The sequence below is a fragment of the Oncorhynchus gorbuscha genome, linkage group LG01, assembly GCF_021184085.1.
Source record: "Oncorhynchus gorbuscha isolate QuinsamMale2020 ecotype Even-year linkage group LG01, OgorEven_v1.0, whole genome shotgun sequence".
In the NCBI taxonomy this organism is placed as follows: Eukaryota; Metazoa; Chordata; class Actinopteri; order Salmoniformes; family Salmonidae; genus Oncorhynchus; species Oncorhynchus gorbuscha.
In genome coordinates, this window is record NC_060173.1 from 18,943,708 (window position 1) to 18,964,469 (window position 20,762).

Consider the following 20,762-nt stretch of genomic DNA (forward strand, 5'->3'; position numbering starts at 1 on the left):
AGAGCAGAGATATTTATGATAGTGGCCTCCACTAATAGCAGACTGCATACATACACATCTTACATTTTGAGAAGACTTTCTGTAGCTGTGTGTACCAGGACAGGCTGCTAAGCATGCTTTGGATCAAAAGTGGAGTGTTCTTGTCTCTGCCTTGTACACCAGTAGGTATGAAGAAGGCAAAGTAAGTCCGTCAGTGCACCATGTTTGTTGTGGAAATGTAGGGAGGGAGACAGGGTGAGAGTTTTACAGTTTGTACTCTGACTTTAAGAGATGGGAGTGAGGGGGTGTGAGAGCGAGGATCCCTTTGAGCTACATCTGCTTACACCTCTTCTCAGGCTGTTACGTGCATTCCAAACACTGGAACGCAAAGCTACCCAATTTAAGGATCAAAAAGCCCTCTGTCTTGTTTGATTTTGTCTCATCCAGCCATTTAGTTCACCATAAATATCAGTGATAAAAAAAAAGATTAAACTAATGCCAAACAGATTGTGTTGCTTGAGTTTTTGCCTTTGTACATAGGCACAGGTCTAGGGGGAAACCTTTCTTCCACCTGAGAAATACCATTTCCTGTTATTACATTATCTCACAAGGTCATGCAGAAAACAAATGCTTAATGTAGTTGTATAGGAGAGACCAAAGCCACTGGTGTCTACTGTCTACAGTGCTCTGTGGTGTGACTGTTAATTGTCAGCTGGACCCTAGTGTTAGACAATGTCTGGTTAAAAACACAGGTCTATTTTCACATTGTTTGGCCGCATTGGAGTTTTGATGATATCTGTTTGAACAATGAGCATGATTACATGCACAGTAATAATTCGATATTAAACTGAATATGACAGTAAGCAGATTATTAGTCTGTTTATCTAAATCAGCATAAGGTCAAAATCGAAGTAAGCATACACTGATTAAACACCTGGTTTTCTGATCAACCTTTCAAATTATTAGGACAGGTAAACACCTTCATCATCATTCCAGCAGTGTATTTGATCTACGCATGTGCTAGCACCAGCCGAGCGAGCCTCCCTCTTTAGCACGAGTGAAGTGAGTTTGGAACAACTGTATGTATGCGCCTTGGAAGTCGTTTTCACATACAAACTTTATATGAATCAAATATGCTTCCCAAAAATAACATGGTCGCTGTGGAAGAATGTTTATTTTGATTGGTGATTTTCTGCATTTATCAGAGTGATATTAGGAAGCCTGATTTCAGATGTGTTCATCTGATTGTCCACAATAATCACATTAAAGTGTGCATGCAACCATACTCATTGTGTGTGGTGTGATTAGGCCTGGTAAATGTATAGATGAATCTCTATCACTGCTGTTCTGAACCTGGAATGGAGAGTCTCAAGAGAATGCTTCTCAGTATCTGCTGCCAGTTCCAGTAAAAGCTAATGGATGAGTGTGTTGGGCAGATTCTTTCACCAATAGACTCATCAGACCTATACTTACTCAGAGCCACATGCCCCTGAGAGATGCCAGTGAGGGATGCCAGTATCAAACAGTGTCTTCTTTCTATGTGTCTCAATCACAGACAGACACACACACACACACCATACACACCTCTCCGTATAAGTATATAAGCACCCATTCATAAAACAGTTTGTGTCATCGCTGTTGGGCACATGTGGGATCACCACATTTCCTTCTGCTTGGTTTACTGAAGCAGCACCGTACTGTTCTCCATTCATACCTAGGATGAATACCACCCATAGATATACATTACATTGTGTTCTATTTCATTTCTATGTTTCCCCCTGCCAGAATGTCATCGTGACTACATCCTCATTCGGAGAGAGGAATTATTCACCCAAGACTGTGCACATGGCTCCACACCAACCATAACAACAAACACACACACTAAGAAGGATTGTTTGCTGTTAGGGCCAGTCAAGTCCATGTTTGATAGCTTGACCTACCATACAGCCAGAGGCAGCCTCCTTCCTTCTCCCTGTGTCTTGCTTGACCAAGCAGGGGATTGTACAGTTAGTGGTGCCTTACCCTGGCCCAGTGGTAACCCATATATGTTTGAGCTGTTTAGCCAACTCCTATGGCCGTTATTATGTCAAACAAACTGTATGTTCTTGGTTATAAGGCACAAACATACCTGAGACCAGGCTAGTGGCACCTTGGGTCTGCTGAGATTTCTGACAGGCTGGCACACCTCTGGCTGTGGCCCAGGGAAAGGAGGAGGTCCTGTTTCAGAGGGACTTGGCCCCCGGTCTCTCATTGGCCTGATCAGTCTGTCTGACTGAAGGGCATGTTAGGGCACCTAGTCAGGTTAGTCAGCCACAGCGCTCATTCTGGGAGCCTATAGCAGTACAACAGAGTCCAAGCCTTGATAAACGGATAGTTCTAGTTCCTACATTGGGTAAACAGATAGTTCTATTTCACTTGCTTTGTAAACATCAGTTTCCCATATCAATTAATTGAATTGAATAGTTGGGTGTTATGCTGATGAATGAGGACCCAAAAGCGACTTAACGAAAACAGAGTCTTTATTCCAGTATATGACAAAAGTAAGAATCCTGGAAAAATCAAGAAGAAAACAAAACAGGAAAAAAATTAAATCCACTCGTAGTAACGAGGACAGACTGGAGACTCGACCATTGACTGCAGGTTGCTTCGGGAAGGCACCGACCGTAGCAGACTAAGACACCTGCTCACACGCAGCATCTGAAGGAGACAAAACACGACAGGGCGAGACAAGGACACAGAACAGCGAACATCATACAAGGATCCGACAAGGACAGAAGCGGAAAACAAGGGGAGAAATAGGGCTCTAATCAGAGGGCAAAATAGGGGACAGGTGTGAAAAGAGTAAATTAGTGAGTTAGGAGAATGAGGAACAGCTGGGAGCATGAACGGAACGATAGAGAGAAGAGAGAGAGGGAGGGGAGAGAGAGGGATAGAAAAAGGGAACGAACCTAATAAGACCAGCAGGGGGAAACGAACAGAAGGGAAAGCACAAGGACAAGACAATATATGACAAAACATGACAGTACCCCCCCACTCACCGAGCGCCTCCTGGCGCACTCGAGGAGGAATCCTGGCGGCAACGGAGGAAATTATCAATCAGCGAACGGTCCAGCACGTCCCGAGATGGAACCCAACTCCTCTCCTCAGGACCGTAACCCTCCCAATCCACTAAGTACTGATGACCACGTCCCCGAGAACGCATGTCCATGATCTTTCGTACTTTGTAAATGGGTGCGCCCTCGACAAGGACGGGGGGAGGGAAGACGAACGGGGGCGAAGAAAGGGCTTGACACAGGAGACATGGAAGACAGGGTGGACGCGACGAAGATGTCGCGGAAGAAGCAGTCGCACAGCGACAGGATTGACGACCTGGGAGACACGGAACGGACCAATGAACCGCGGAGTCAACTTGCGAGAAGCTGTCGTAAGGGGAAGGTTACGAGTGGAAAGCCACACTCTCTGGCCGCGACAATACCTAGGACTCTTAATCCTACGTTTATTGGCGGCTCTCACAGTCTGCGCCCTGTAACGGCAAAGTGCAGACCTCACCCTCCTCCAAGTGCGCTCACAACGTTGGACAAACGCCTGAGCGGAGGGAACGCTGGACTCGGCGAGCTGGGACGAGAACAGAGGAGGCTGGTACCCCAGACTACTCTGAAACGGAGATAGCCCGGTAGCAGACGAAGGAAGCGAGTTGTGAGCGTATTCTGCCCAGGGGAGCTGTTCTGCCCAAGACGCAGGGTTTCTAAAAGAAAGGCTGCGTAATATGCGACCAATCGTCTGATTGGCCCTTTCTGCTTGACCGTTAGACTGGGGATGAAAACCGGAAGAGAGACTGACGGAAGCACCAATCAAACGACAGAATTCCCTCCAAAACTGTGACGTGAATTGCGGACCTCTGTCTGAAACGGCGTCTAACGGGAGGCCATGAATTCTGAACACATTCTCAATGATGATTTGTGCCGTCTCCTTAGCGGAAGGAAGCTTAGCGAGGGAATGAAATGTGCCGCCTTAGAGAACCTATCGACAACCGTAAGAATCACAGTCTTCCCCGCAGACGAAGGCAGACCGGTAATGAAGTCTAAGGCGATGTGAGACCATGGTCGAGAAGGAATGGGAAGCGGTCTGAGACGACCGGCAGGAGGAGAGTTACCTGACTTAGTCTGCGCGCAGTCCGAACAAGCAGCCACGAAACGGCGCGTGTCACTCTCCTGAGTAGGCCACCAAAACTGCTGGCAAATAGATGCAAGTGTACCCCGAACGCCGGGGTGGCCAGCTAACTTGGCAGAGTGAGCCCACTGAAGAACAGCCAGACGAGTAGAAACAGGAACGAAAAGAAGGTTACTAGGACAAGCGCGCGGCGACGCAGTGTGAGTGAGTGCTTGCTTAACCTGTCTCTCAATTCCCCAGACAGTCAACCCGACAACACGCCCATCAGGAAGTATCCCCTCGGGATCGGTAGAAGCCACAGAAGAACTAAAGAGATGAGATAAGGCATCAGGCTTGGTGTTCTTATTACCTGGGCGATAAGAAATCACGAACTCGAAACGAGCGAAAAACAACGCCCAACGAGCTTGACGTGCATTAAGTCGTTTGGCAGAACGGATGTACTCAAGGTTCTTATGGTCAGTCCAAACGACAAAAGGAACTGTCGCCCCCTCCAACCACTGTCGCCATTCGCCTAGGGCTAAGCGGATGGCGAGCAGTTCGCGGTTACCCACATCATAGTTGCGTTCCGATGGCGACAGGCGATGAGAAAAATAAGCGCAAGGATGGACCTTATTGTCAGACTGGAAGCGCTGGGATAGAATGGCTCCCACGCCCACCTCTGAAGCGTCAACCTCGACAATGAATTGTTTAGTGACGTCAGGAGTAACAAGGATAGGAGCGGACGTAAAACGCTTCTTGAGGAGATCAAAAGCTCCTGGGCGGAACCGGACCACTTAAAGCACGTCTTGACAGAAGTAAGAGCTGTGAGAGGGGCAGCAACTTGACCGAAATTACGAATGAAACGCCGATAGAAATTAGCGAAACCTAGAAAGCGCTGCAACTCGACACGTGACCTTGGAACGGGCCAATCACTGACAGCCTGGACTTTAGCGGGATCCATCTGAATGCCTTCAGCGGAAATAACAGAACCGAGAAATGTGACAGAGGAGACATGAAAGACGCACTTCTCAGCCTTCACGTAGAGACAATTCTCTAAAAGGCGTTGAAGTACACGTCGAACGTGCTGAACATGAATCTCGAGTGACGGTGAAAAAATCAGGATATCGTCAAGGTAGACAAAAACAAAGATGTTCAGCATGTCTCTCTGTACATCATTAACTAATGCCTGAAAAACAGCTGGAGCATTAGCGAGACCGAACGGCAGAACCCGGTACTCAAAATGCCCTAACGGAGTGTTAAACTCCGTTTTCCACTCGTCCCCCTCTCTGATGCGCACGAGATGGTAAGCGTTACGAAGGTCCAACTTAGTAAAGAACCTGGCTCCCTGCAGAATCTCGAAGGCTGACGACATAAGGGGAAGCGGATAACGATTCTTAACCGTTATGTCATTCAGCCCTCGATAATCCAAGCAGGGGCGCAGAGTACCGTCCTTCTTCTTAACAAAAAAAAAACCCGCTCCGGCGGGAGAGGAAGAAGGCACTACGGTGCCGGCGTCGAGAGAAACAGACAAATAATCCTCGAGAGCCTTACGTTCGGGAGCCGACAGAGAGTATAGTCTACCCCGAGGGGGAGTGGTCCCCGGAAGGAGATCAATACTACAATCATACGACCGGTGAGGAGGAAGGGAGTTGGCTCTGGACTGACTGAAGACCGTGCGCAGATCATGATATTCCTCCGGCACTCCTGTCAAATCACCAGGTTCCTCCTGAGAAGAGGGGACAGAAGAAACAGGAGGGATAGCAGACATTAAACACTTCACATGACAAGAAACGTTCCAGGATAGGATAGAATTGCTAGACCAATTAATAGAAGGATTATGACATACTAGCCAGGGATGACCCAAAACAACAGGTGTAAAAGGTGAACGAAAAATCAAAAAGGAAATGGTCTCACTGTGGTTACCAGATACTGTGAGGGTTAAAGGTAGTGTCTCATATCTGATACTGGGGAGAAGACTACCATCTAAGGCGAACATGGGCGTGGGCTTCCCTAACTGTCTGAAAGGAATGTCATGTTTCGAAGCCCATGCTTCGTCCATAAAACAACCCTCAGCCCCAGAGTCAATTAAGGCACTGCATGAAGCAGCCGAACCGGTCCAGCGTAGATGGACCGACATGGTAGTACAGGATCTTGATGGAGAGACCTGAGTAGTAGCGCTCACCAGTAGCCCTCCGCTTACTGATGAGCTCTGGCTTTACTGGACATGAATTGACAAAATGTCCAGCAGAACCGCAATAGAGGCAAAGGCGGTTGGTAATCCTCCGTTCCCTCTCCTTAGTCGAGATGCGAATACCTCCCAGCTGCATGGGCTCAGTCTCAGAGCCGGAGGGAGGAGATGGTTGCGATGCGGAGAGGGGGATCACCGTTAACGCGAGCTCTCTTCCACGAGCTCGGTGACGAAGATCTACCCGTCGTTCTATGCGGATGGCGAGTGCAATCAAAGAGTCCACACTGGAAGGAACCTCCCGGGAGAGAATCTCATCCTTAACCTCAGCGTGGAGTCCCTCCAGAAAACGAGCGAGCAGCGCCGGCTCGTTCCAGTCACTAGAGGCAGCAAGAGTGCGAAACTCTATAGAGTAATCCGTTATGGATCGATCACCTTGACATAGGGAAGCCAGGGCCCTAGAAGCCTCCCTACCAAAAACTGAACGATCAAAAACCCGTATCATCTCCTCTTTAAAGTTCAGGTAATTGTTAGAACACTCAGCCCTTGCCTCCCAGATAGCTGTGCCCCACTCTCGAGCCCGACCAGTAAGGAGTGAAATGACGTAAGCAATCCGAGCTCTCTCTCTTGAGTATGTGTTGGGTTGGAGAGAGAACACAATATCACACTGGGTGAGAAAGGAGCGGCACTCAGTGGGCTGCCCAGCGTAACATGGTGGGTTATTAACCCTAGGTTCCGGAGACTCGGAAGACCAGGAAGTAGCTGGTGGCACGAGACGAAGACTCTGAAACTGTCCTGAGAGGTCGGAAACCTGAGCGGCCAGGGTCTCAACGGCATGACGAGCAGCAGACAATTCCTGCTCGTGTCTGCCGAGCATTGCTCCCTGGATCTCGACGGCAGTGTTACAAGAATCCGTAGTCGCTGGGTCCATTCTTGGGTCGGATCCTTCTGTTATGCAGGTGAATGAGGACCCAAAAGCGACTTAACGAAAACAGAGTCTTTATTCCAGTATATGACAAAAGGAATAATCCTGGAAAAATCAAGAAGAAAACAAAACAGGAAAAAACTTAAATCCACTCGTAGTAACGAGGACAGACTGGAGACTCGACCATTGACTGCAGGTTGCTTCGGGAAGGCACCGACCGTAGCAGACTAAGACACCTGCTCACACGCAGCATCTGAAGGAGACAAAACACGACAGGGCGAGACAAGGACACAGAACAGCGAACATCATACAAGGATCCGACAAGGACAGAAGCGGAAAACAAGGGGAGAAATAGGGCTCTAATCAGAGGGCAAAATAGGGGACAGGTGTGAAAAGAGTAAATGAGTGAGTTAGGAGAATGAGGAACAGCTGGGAGCAGGAACGGAACGATAGAGAGAAGAGAGAGAGGGAGGGGGAGAGAGAGGGATAGAAAAAGGGAACGAACCTAATAAGACCAGCAGGGGGAAACGAACAGAAGGGAAAGCACAAGGACAAGACAATATATGACAAAACATGACAGTTGGGTATCAGTAGGCCACAGCCCGCATGTGTTTCAGTACATAATTAGTTCAAAAGAAGGATTTCAACAGGCTTAGTTAGCTGCAGAATCAGCTGATAGGTCTTCACAGAAAATTACATAACATTTCTTCTAAATGCTCGGCTGATAGTGCTCGAAGTAATGTCGGTGTTGGGTTGGGTCACAGGGTGCCATAACTTATTTCACAGATTTCCTTTTCAATGTTTTTCATCTGGTGGTGTGGAGTTGTTATTTTCCATGTGATGTCACTCTAATTTCAATTAGGCCTATGTATAATTGCCTTGGTAAGGGACACCCAGTTCAGATGATGTGATGCAAAGTTATTTTGATGACATGTGATAGTGAATCTTAGTCTGTAGTGGAGGGAGTAAGTAGTATCCCCTGCTGGAACAGGAACCGAAATCAGCCTTTGGTGACGAGGGGTGTTGGGATATCCAAAGGACCTTAGGGAAGTGTGGGAAACCTACAGTCACGGCTCACACACACACACACACACACACACACACACACACACACACACACACACACACACACACACACACACACACACACACACACACACACACACACACACACACACACACACACACACACACACACACACACACACACACACACACACACACTCTGATTCTCTCCACAGTGACAGTCTATGTCCACAGTTTTAACTGTTTCTCACTTAGGATTCTGTCTCTCACTTGTTCTTGATCTCTCTCTCTCTCTCTCATGTCTGATTCAGACAGAGGAGAACAAAATAAGGACACGTAGCATATATAAATACACAGTTGAAGTCGGAAGTTTACATACACCTTAGCCAAATACATTTAAGCTCAGTTTTTACACAATTCCTGACGTTTAATCTGGTTCATCCTTGGGAGCAATTTCCAAATGCCTGAAGGTACCACGGTCATCTGTACAAACAATAGTTTGCATGTATAAACACCATGGGACCACGCAGCCGTCATACCGCTCAGGAAGGAGATGTGTTCTGTCTCCTAGAGATAAACATACTTTGGTGCGAAAAGTGCAAATAAATCCCAGAACAACAGTAAAGGACCTTGTGAAGATGCTGGAGGAATCAGGTACAAAAATATCTATATCCACAATAAAACAAGTCCTATATCAACATAACCTGAAAGGACGATCAGAAAGGAAGAAGTTACTGCTCCAGAACCGGCATAAAAAAGCCAGACTACGTTTTACAACTGGTGACAAAGATCGTACTTTTTTGAGAAATGTCCTCTGGTCTGATGAAACAAAAATATAACTATTTGGTCATAATGACCATCGTTATGTTTGAAAGAAAAAGGGGGAGGCTTGCATGCCGAAGAACACCATCCCAACCGTGAAGAACGGGAATGGCAGCATCGTGTTGTGGGTGTGCTTTGCTGCAGGAGGGGCTGGTGCACATCACAAAATAGATGGCTTCATAAGGGAGGAAAGTTATATGGTCGCAAATGGGTCTTCTAAATGGACAATGACCCCAAGCATACTTCCAAAGTTGTGGAAAAATGGCCACTCCAATACCTTGACTTTGTTTTCGTTAAGCCATCACAAAGCCCTGACCTCAATCCTATAGAACATTTGTGGGCAGAACTGAAAAAGCGTGTGCGAGCAAGGAGGCCTACAAACATGACTCAGTTGCACCAGCTCTGTCAGGAGGGATGGGTCAAAATTCACCCAACTTATTGTGGGAAGCTTGTGGAAGGCTACCTGCAACGTTTGACCCACGTTAAACAATTTAAAGGCAATGTTACCAAATACTAATTAAGTGTATGTAATCTTCTGAATGTGATGAAATAAATTAAAGCTGAAATAAATCCTTCTTTCTACTATTATTCTGACATTTCACATTCTTAAAATAAGTGGTGATCTAAGACAGGGCATTTTTACTCGGATTAAATATCAGAGTTTAAATGTATTTGGCTAAAGTGTATGTAAACTTCCAACTTCAACTGTATATATATATATTTTTATATATACCAAATAATGTTCATATATCGGAGCAGGACACTGGTTCCCTGGCTGAACTTTTGGTTTGGGGGAACTTTTTGCCCAGTGGTGCAGCAACTGACTTTGTACTGCGCTCTGGTCAGTGGATGCGTTGTGTGTGTGTGTGTGTGTGTGTGTGTGTAGGGGAGTGTTAATGTGTGTGTCTCTGACTGTGTGCTGCACAGGAGCTGCTGAGCCGGAACTCGTTGGAGACCCAGAAACTAGATCTGATGGATGAGGTTTCCTACTTGAAACTGAAGCTGGTCGGCATGGACGAGAAACAGAACCACAATGACAGCAGCAAGGACCAGCAGAACAAAGCTGAGGTACAGTACTATAGTGCAGGCTGGCATGATTGGAGAAAATCACACACTGGGCTGGTTAACCGTAAAACATAGCTTAACCTTGACTTAAACTGAAAATGAAAAGCATTCCAAAAGCTCTCCACTCAGGGCTTTGTATGGTGGCACCATTAACCCACAGCTGTTAGCAAGAGTCCCCCAAAGCCTTATGAAGTGAGCCAACTTAGTATATTTTCTAGTTCGAACAGTACTGGAATGCCAAGTGAAAAACAACATAATTCCATCAGTAGCGAGTGTGGTCTCAGTGTGGTCTCAGGGTGGTCTTTGAGTGCCTTTACCAGCTTCATGACCCACCTGTTGTTTTCTTTGAGGCTGGCTGGGTAGAAACCACACGTGGATTGTTTATTTGATGTTGCACAGACCACAATGTGCTATAATGTGTTAGCAGGCCTATGTAGAGCTGTCAGATACTTCAGGAGAAACATGGACTTGGCATGAAGAAAATTATATCTCTATAACCTTGAGAATAGCAATTCACAAGTAGCCTCACTTTCAGTCTTAGAAGAGTCACATGGCTGGAGAAAAAATTACTACAGGAGTAGTGAATGAAAGATTTAAGTTAAAATGGCATAAACATGTAGGTCTGTAGGTTCACTTTGACGCATTTATATGACTGCTCCAAACCTATAGGTTTATAGTAAAGAGAAACAGGGGATCTCCAGAGCCTGGGACACCCCAAGAAGATCAAACACTCCCCCCAGACAGACAGGTGGCCCCCCAGACAGACAGGTGCCCCTCCAGACAGACAGGTGGCCCTCCAGACAGACAGGTGGCCCTCCAGACAGACAGGTGGCCCCTCCAGACAGACAGGTGGCCCCTCCAGACAGACAGGTGGCCCCTCCAGACAGACAGGTGGCCCCTCCAGACAGACAGGTGGCCCCTCCAGACAGACAGGTGGCCCCTCCAGACAGACAGGTGCCCCTCCAGACAGACAGGTGCCCCTCCAGACAGACAGGTGCCCCTCCAGACAGACAGGTGCCCCTCCAGACAGACAGCTTCCCCCCCAGACAGACAGGTGGCCCCCCAGACAGACAGGTGGCCCCCCAGACAGACAGGTGGCCCCCCAGACAAGCTGTAAGGGTCCCCTCACAGGAGCACCTCCTCTGTAGGTCTGTCAAAGCCCTGGTCATCCACTGACTGGTCACCATTTTATAACTTCATTAGGAACTGTCATGACCAGACCACCAGCTCTCTGGATTTCTGCTCCAGTGTATTGGGCTAATAATGGACATAAGTCTTCCAGTTACTGTGAACAGTTACAATAATATTACAAGTACAATTGTAACTGTCCACAGTAACTGAAAGATGTATGTCCATTATAAGAGCTTATACAACTGTTTGATTGCTGATATTAGTTCATCATATTAGTTGTTCTGACTGTATCCAGAGCAAAGTCAGACACATCCATGTGCTTGCTGGATTCCACCTAATGCTATGTGTTGCGTCATCCATCTGGAGAAGGGTTAGGCACGACCACATGCAGTCAGCTCAACTCCAATAACCTGACCAACTACTCAAAACACCCCAGTCCAGTTCACCAGCAACAGCACCTCCGCCTCGCCTCTCCTCAATGAGCCTTTTGTGCTGCTTTGTTCAGTGTATTACACCCAGCTGCTCTCAAATGGCACTGTAGCATACCAATGTAAGACCTTGAAAAATAGGGGTGGAGAGGTGGAGAGGTGGAGAGGTGGAGAGGTGGAGAGGTGGAGAGGTGGAGAGGTGGAGAGGTGGAGAGGTGGAGAGGTGGAGAGGTGGAGAGGTGGAGAGTCAGACTTTTTCTGTGACGTTGGCATTGTTTCGTCTGTCTGTCTGTCTGTCTGTCTGTCTGTCTGTCTGTCTGTCTGTCTGTCTGTCTGTCTGTCTGTCTGTCTGTCTGTGTCTGTCTGTCTGTCTGTCTGTCTGTCTGTCTGTCTGTCTGTCTGTCTGTCTGTCTGTCTGTCTGTCTGTCTGTCTGTCTGTCTGTCTGTCTGTCTGTCTGTCTGTCTGTCTGTCTGTCTGTCTGTCTGTCTGTCTGTCTGTCTGTCTGTCTGTCTGTCTGTCTGTCTGTCTGTCTGTCTGTCTGTCACCAGAGCCTCAGCCCAGTAACATCCCCCAGTCTGTCTGTCACCAAAGCCTCAGCCCAGTAACATCCCCCAGTCTGTCTGTCACCAGAGCCTCAGCCCAGTAACATCCCCCAGTCTGTCTGTCACCAGAGCCTCAGCCCAGTAACATCCCCCTGTCTGTCACCAGAGCCTCAGCCCAGTAACATCCCCCAGTCTGTCTGTCACCAGAGCCTCAGCCCAGTAACATCCCCCAGTCTGTCTGTCACCAGAGCCTCAGCCCAGTAACATCCCCCAGTCTGTCTGTCACCAGAGCCTCAGCCCAGTAACATCCCCCAGTCTGTCTGTCACCAGAGCCTCAGCCCAGTAACATCCCCCAGTCTGTCTGTCACCAGAGCCTCAGCCCAGTAACATCCCCCAGTCTGTCTGTCACCAGAGCCTCAGCACAGTAACATCCCCCAGTCTGTCTGTCACCAGAGCCTCAGCCCAGTAACATCCCCCAGTCTGTCTGTCACCAGAGCCTCAGCCCAGTAACATCCCCCAGTCTGTCACCAGAGCCTCAGCCCAGTAACATCCCCCAGTCTGTCTGTCACCAGAGCCTCAGCCCAGTAACATCCCCCAGTCTGTCTGTCACCAGAGCCTCAGCCCAGTAACATCCCCCAGTCTGTCACCAGAGCCTCAGCCCAGTAACATCCCCCAGTCTGTCTGTCACCAGAGGATCTGGCCTTGTGTTAAATGAACATGATTTAGTGTTGTGAATGTCCGCTGAGGCCCAGGGAACCCAAACTCCCCGGCTGCCCCAAAAGGTGATTTAGAGTCTGATAAGCAGGGCTGGAAATGACCAGAGACACAGAATCTCGGCGGGGCCTGAACTAGAGCCGCTGACAGACAGTGGGGCAGATGAGAAGTGGCAGTGTGCAGACGTGCAGGCTGTGTTCAAATCAAATCAAATCAAATTTATTTTCGTACATCAGCTGATATCTCAAAGTGCTGTACAGAAACCCAGCCTAAAACCCCAAACAGCAAACAATGCAGGTGTAAAAGCACGGTGGCTAGGAAAAACTCCCTAGAAAGGCCAAAACCTAGGAAGAAACCTAGAGAGGAACCGGGCTATGTGGGGTGGCCAGTCCTCTTCTGGCTGTGCCGGGTAGAGATTATAACAGAACATGACCAAGATGTTCAAATGTTCATAAATGACCAGCATGGTCAAATAATAATAAGGCAGAACAGTTGAAACTGGAGCAGCAGCACAGTCAGGTGGACTGGGGACAGCAAGGAGCCATCATGTCAGGTAGTCCTGGGGCACGGTCCTAGGGCTCAGGTCCTCCGAGAAAGAGAAAGAAAGAGAGAATTAGAGAGAGCATATGTGGGGTGGCCAGTCCTCTTCTGGCTGTGCCGGGTGGAGATTATAACAGAACGTGGCCAAGATGTTCAAATGTTCATAAATGACCAGCATGGTTGAATAATAGTAAGGCAGAACAGTTGAAACTGGAGCAGGAGCATGGCCAGGTGGACTGGGGACAGCAAGGAGTCCTCATGTCAGGTAGTCTTGGGGCATGGTCCTAGGGCTCAGGTCCTCCGAGAGAGAGAAAGAAAGAGAGAAGGAGAGAATTAGAGAACGCACACTTAGATTCACACAGGACACCTGAATAGGACAGGAGAAGTACTCCAGATAAACAAACTGACCCTAGCCCCCCGACACATAAACTACTGCAGCATAAATACTGGAGGCTGAGACAGGAGGGGTCAGGAGACACTGTGGCCCCATCCGAGGACACCCCCGGACAGGGCCAAACAGGAAGGATATAACCCCACCCACTTTGCCAAAGCACAGCCCCCACACCACTAGAGGGAAATCTTCAACCACCAACTCGTGTTCCAGACATTCTGGTGAGCAATCAACTGCTGAGCGCAAAAATATGCTGGAGACATTTGCACAGCTGTTCGGACGTGAGGGGCACATCGATGTGAAATGAAATTGCTATCTGATTCGTCTGCTAAATATCATTTATTATTATTATTATTATTATATTCAGAATCTTGCCATAATATGAGCAAATGTCTGTAACTGTTGGTAACAGTGACATTATGCAGAGTTGTCTTGGGGACAGAATATCAAGTGTATTGACAGAGGGGGGAAGCTTGTGGGTTTACCATGTAATGTACACAGCCTGTCGGGTCATGTGTCTCTGACCTCGTCCCATAAATCCATGATATCCGGGCGGAGCGGGACTCCACGCCGGTTGCGGTGCCATGGTAACCTGAAACCATTCTGCATTGGGTTCATCCACAAACACTAGGCTAGGCTTCATGCACCATGGGGAAATGGCAGAAATTCACTTGGACACATCCCACTCCCCTCGACTACCAAGCTCAGAGCATACAGCTATACATAGAGGAGGAATGTGTATCATCAGCTGTACTATTAGTGTAACATCAACTGGGACTTTCATATGAAACTTCCTCTGTCCACAAGCCAGGCATTTCTGTCAATGTATCCAAGATTAGGACATTAAACCACCAACCAACCCCCTCCCTTCACAGGGAATGGACTTGCCCACTTTTTCTACTCTAGTGGAAGATTCCAAAACCATAAAATCAAAGTTTGTTACCGTTTAACTTGTTGGTATCAAACATACACTTCATTTGAATTGTAGTTGGCCAAAATGTTAATAATCTAGTTTAGGAATCTACTTGCTGTCCTTAATCTTCGAAGCCTTCCAATTCCTCAGGGAAGTAAAGGTATCTTCTGGCCAGCAACCAGATAAGCCAGTCTTTACGTTTGCACTTTGAGAACTTGCAAAGTAGCTCAGGAACATTGTTTACGCTGTCTGGCAGTGTGACAGTTTAACTGTACAGATCTGCTCCAAGAGGTCCCTTTACCCTCATCGTAGTAATAACATGGCTGTGTGTTTGATTTTATACACCCGTCAGCAACGGGTGTGGCTGAAACATCCACTCCTTTAAAGTGTGTCCACATACTTTTGGTATTATATATATAAATATATATATATATATATATATGCCATTTAGCAGACGCTTTTATCCAAAGCGACTTACAGTCATGTGTGCATACATTCTACGTATAGGTGGTCCCGGGAATTGAACCCACTACCCTGGCGTTACAAGCGCCATGCTCTACCAACTGTGCTACAGAAGGACCATAACGCAACGTTAACTATTCATGAAAATCGCAAATGAAATGAATTCAATATGCTAGCTCTCATGCTTAGCCTTTTGTTAACAACATTGTCATCTCAGATTTTCAAAAATATGCTTCTCTACCATAGCAAAACTAGCATTTAGATCTGTACAGTGCGATGTTTGACACGTTGACAGTTTAACTGTACAGATCTGCTCCAAGACGTCCCTTTACCCTCATCGTAGTAATAACCACTTCTGCTATCTATCTACGTAAAACAAACAAATCAAACACACAGCCATGTAATCTCCATCACAAACATTGGCTTGGCAGAGCTTAGTGACTTTCAACATTACACCGTCATAGGATATCACCTTTCCAACAAGTCAGTTCGTCAAATTCCTGCCCTGGTAGAGCTGCCCCGGTCAACTGTACATGCTGTTATTGTGAATTGGAAACGTCTAAGAGCAAAAAAAGGCTCAGCCGCAAAGTGGTAGGCCACACAAGCTCACAGAATGGGACCACCCAGTGCTGAAGCGCGTAGCACGTAAAAATCGTCTGTCCTCGGTTGCAACACTCACTACCGAGCTACAAACGGCCTCTAGAAGCAACGTCAACACAATAGCTGTTCGTTGAGAGCTTTGGTTTCAATGGACGAGCAGCCACACACAAGCCTACGATCACCATACGCAATGCCAAGCGCTGCCTGGAGTGCTGTAAAGCTTGCCGTCTTTGGACTCTGGAGCTGTGGAAATGCGTTCGCTGGAGTGATGATTCCCGCTTCACCATATGACAGTCCGACGGATGAATCTGGGTTTGGCGGATGCCAGGAGAACGCTGCCCAAAGGCATAGTGGCTGTTTTTCATGGTTCGGGCTAGGCTCCTTAGTTCCAGGGAAGGGAAATCTTAATGCCACAGCATACAATGACATTCTAGACGATTCTGTGCCTCCAACTTTGTGACAGCAGTTTGGGGAAGTCCATTTCCTTTATTGGCATGACTATACCCCCTTGCATAAAGCAAGGTCCATATTAAAATGGTTTGTCGAGATTGATGTGGAAGAATTTGACTGGCCAGCGCAAAGCCCTGACCTCAACCCCATCGAACACCTTTGGGATGAATTGGAACACAGATTGAGAGCCAGGCCTAGTCGTCCAATATCAGTGCCTGACCTCACTAATTCTATTGTGGCTGATTGATTTGATTTGATTTGAATGGAAGCTAGTCCCAGCAATGCACCATCATCTAGTGGAAAGCCTTTCCAGAAGAGTGGAGGCTGTAATAGCAGCAAAGGGGGATCAACTCCATATTAATGCACATCATTTTGGAAAGAGATATTCGACGAGCAGGTGTCCACATACTTTTGGTCATGTAGTGTATATATACTGCATTTATACAATGTGTATATATACAGTACCAGTCAGAGTTTGGATACACCTACTCATTCAGAAATGTTTCTTTATTTTTACTAAAACTATTAAATAACACATCGATTCATGCAGTAACCAAAGAAGTGTTAAACAAATCCAAATATATTTTAGATTTTAGATTCTTCAAAAGAGCCACCCTTTGCTGTGATGACAGCTTTGCACACTCTTGGCATTCTCTCAACCAGCTTCACCTGTAATGCTTTTCCAACAGTCTTGAAGGAGTTCCCACATATGCTGAGCACTTGTTGGCTGCTTTTCCTTCACTCTGCAGTCCAACTCATCCCAAACCATCTCAGTTGGGTCTCTTTCTTGGTCAAATAGCCCTTACACAGCCTGTAGGTGTGTTGGGTAATTATCCTTTTGAAAAACAAATGATAGTCCCACTAAGCGCAAACCAGATGGGGTGGCATATCACTGCAGAATGCTGTGGTAGCCATGCTGGTTAAGTGTGCCTTGAATTCTAAATGAATCACAGACAGTGTCACCAGAAAAGCAACCCCACACCATCACACCTCCTCCTCCATGCTTCACGGTGGGAACCACACATGCTGAGATCATCCATTCACCTAGTCTGTGTCTCACAAAGACACTGTGGTTGGAACCAAAAATCTCAAATTTGGATTCATCAGACCAAAGGACAGATTTCCACCAGTCTAATTGCTCGTGTTTCTCGGCCCAAGTAAGTCTCTTCTTATTATTGGTGTCCTTTAGTAGTGGTTTCTTTGCAGCAATTCAACCATGAAGGCCTGATTCATGCAGTCTCCTCTGAACATCCTAATGTTGAGATGTGTCTGTTACTTGAACTCTGTGAAGCATTTATTTGGGCCACAATATGAGATGCAGTTAACTCTAATGAACTTATCCTTTGCAGCAGAGGCAACTCTGGGTCTTCCTTTCCTGTGACAGTCCTCATGAGAAAGTTTCATCATAGTGCTTGATGGTTTTTGAGACTGCACTTTAAGAAACTTTCAAAGTTTTTGAAATTTTCCGTATTTACTGACCTTCATGTCTTAAAGTAATGATGGATTGTCGTTTCTCTTTGCTTATTTGAGCGGTTCTTGCCATAATGTGGACTTGGAAATTTGCCAAATAGTGCTATCTTATGTATACCACCCCTACCTTGTCACAACACAACTGATTGGCTAAAACACATTCAAATGGAAAGAAATTCCACAAATGTACTTTTAACAAGGCACACCTGTTAATTGCATTCCAGGTGACTCATGAAGTCATCTCATGAAGCTGGCTGAGAGAATGCCAAGAGTGTGCAAAGCTATCATCAAGGCAAAGGGTGGCTACTTTGAAGAATCTCAAATATAAAATACATTTGATTTTTTAACACTTTTTTGGTTACTACATGATTCCACATGTGTTATTTCATAGTTTCGATGTCTTCGCTATTATTCTAAGGTGTAGAAAATAGTAAAAAATAAAGAAAAACCCTTGAATGAGTAGGTGTGTCCAAACTTTTGACTGGTACTGTATATACTGTACCTCTTATTTTAATGTAATTGTTTTACGGATATAAAAACATAATACCCACAGCAGTGCATATCATTTGGAACCTTTTTATTCTTATTATTTGTCCTTTTTCTGTTTTGTATTTTCTTCTCCCTCTCTCAGTGTGTGGTAAATCTGATAAGCGAGCTCCAGGAGCAGATGTGTAGGTTTCAGGAAGAGATCCACACCCGTATCATGGAGAAACGGGCCATGGAGGCCCAGGGGGAGAGTGGTGCCCGCGAGGCCCACGACCAGAGCCCTGACGTGGGCTTGGGTGGCTCTGACATGGAGGAGTTTTGCTGTCGCTGTGGAGGACAGAATGTAGGCAGTACCCATGGACACGCTACCCACCCTCTCTCTTAACTACCGTCCTCCCTACCCCTCTAGATTCCTCTACTGGGTCTAGTACTTAACGCTTCTCTTTACAGTGACCGAAGTATCTATCTCTACTACTACAATGTGTGTGAATCCTGTGGTTTTTAGTGTACTGTTTTCCTCCATATCCGGGGGGTTTTTTTTTTTTTGGGGGGTGTAGATCAGCTTTAATATTGCAGATAGATTGTGGCTTCCATCAATGTACTTGACTGCATCATTTCCAATCCCCCATGTTTATTTTGTAAATATATATATATATACATATATAAAAATATCTGAGTGTTGTCTCAAACTCATTGTAAATGGTGTGGTGTGTTTGCATGACTGTGGTTCACCTTATTAATGCAATCAAGGTTTACTGGTCACTGTGTCCAAATACTGGGCTTGGTTGATGGCTTATGCTCCTACCCTACATCTCTAAACGTGAGATGAATTCAAATCTATCTACTTTAGTCCCTTTTTCAATGTTCAAGTTTTTTATGATTTGATGAAATTGTCCAAGAAACATTATATCCTTGTGCCAGTTTGTTTCAATATTCAGCCTTGACATAACTTTTTCGAAGGGACCTAATGGGTGCTGAAACAAACTGGCAACCAGACTGGCTAACTGACTGGTAATGTCCATACACATTGTTCCTTTTGAGGAGCCTGAGCCATCACTTCTGAGTACAGTATAGGGCAGGGGTATTCAACTCTTACCCTACGAGGTCCAGAGCCTGCTGCTTTTCTGTTCTATCTAATAACTAATTGCGCCCACCTGGTGTCCCAGGTCTAAATCAGTTCCTGATTAGAGGGGAACAATAATAAAAAGCAGTGCAACTGGCTTCGAGGTCTGGAGTTGAGTTTGACGGGAATAGGGGCTGACTGACTGGTCATCTGCTGCCTTTCCTGGGATGTGGAGCTTTATATGTATTAACTGCACAGTGTTCTGGCTTTTAAGGGATCAAATTACGTGGGTCAACATTTGAAAAATTCCCTTCTACTTTTTGGTGTAACATGTTCATTTATAAACTGAGAGAACAATGTTTGTATCCAACACTGGTTTTGAGTGGATACGTTGGTGATTTTGTGCGGAAGGCACAGTGAAGAGCATGGTGTTTAAGGTCTGGTGATTTTGCATCAAAGGGAAACAGTTATTTTCAATTAAAATGTTACAACATGTTCTGTGTTATTCACAGGGCTTACTGCAAGAACTCAGGCTCCTCAAGAGTAAAGTGGATGTGCTGGAGGGGGAGAAATTGCAGTATGAGAGAAAACTAAAGGCCACGAAGGTAAAAAAAAAAATATTTAAAAAAATGTTTATTCACATGGCACTTTAAGGTGATACCCACTTTAGTTGGTTTTCTAGCAAATTGATATTCCTATTTCATTTGAAAACATAATTGCCTCATTTTCACTTTTTTGCCCTTGGCAACTCCAATTTTGGAGGTAAACTTTGTTCCTATCTTCCAGTTTACTTTCCACCCATTCTGGCTTTCTCTCCCTCTAGCTCTCTATCTCTTACTCTCTCCATGTGTGTTACCAGTCGCTCATGACCAAGCTCTCTAGCCTGAAGGTCACTGTAGAGCACACTCAGGTGGAGAAGCAGCACTGGGAGGAGCGATGGCGGACCGCTCAGGTGCCTCTTCTTCCTCACCCTAATCCCTCTTTCATGCTGACTACTCCTTCTCCTTCCCCCTCTGCTCCTGATGTTCTCTGCCTCCACCTCACTCTGCACTTGTCCCTCTTCCTCCTGCTCATCCTCCCCTCCTCTTGTTAACACCATGGTTGTGGAATCTCATTCACCCAATCCCTCACAATTTCAGGTGGTCCTACTGAGATCCTGTGAGTAGAGTACACTTGGTGTATTGTCATCTGTATGACTAGACACTGTGCGGAATCCATATGAGGAACACTGGCATTCCTCTGACAATGTTCCTCATATGGATTCCATACCCATTTCTATTTTTAGTTAAATAATGGGGAATTATACTGACCAAAAATATAAACACAACATGCAACAATTGCAATGATTTTATGAGTTACAGTTCAAATATCAGTCAATTTAAATTAATTAATTAGGGCCTAATCTATGGACTTCACATGG

The 20,762-nt window shown here is 46.2% G+C and overlaps 1 protein-coding gene across 13 annotated transcripts in view; it reads left to right on the forward strand.

The window, feature by feature from the left end:
• Window positions 1-20,762, forward strand: part of ppfibp2b (PPFIA binding protein 2b) — a 108,477-nt gene that overhangs the window by 61,635 nt on the left and 26,080 nt on the right. For 11 of the 13 annotated variants that reach the window (XR_006838533.1, XM_046347072.1, XM_046346965.1 and 8 more), the window contains 3 exons: window positions 10,014-10,154; window positions 18,425-18,622; window positions 19,855-19,947. Coding sequence is in view for 12 of the 13 variants with exons in the window: in XM_046347072.1 (XP_046203028.1) it covers window positions 10,014-10,154; window positions 18,425-18,622; window positions 19,855-19,947 (432 nt within the window). In the remaining variant the exon portion in view is untranslated. The remainder of the gene's footprint in view (window positions 1-10,013; window positions 10,155-18,424; window positions 18,623-19,854; window positions 19,948-20,762) is intronic. The other 2 variants (XM_046347027.1, XM_046347036.1) reach the window with 1 other exon arrangement.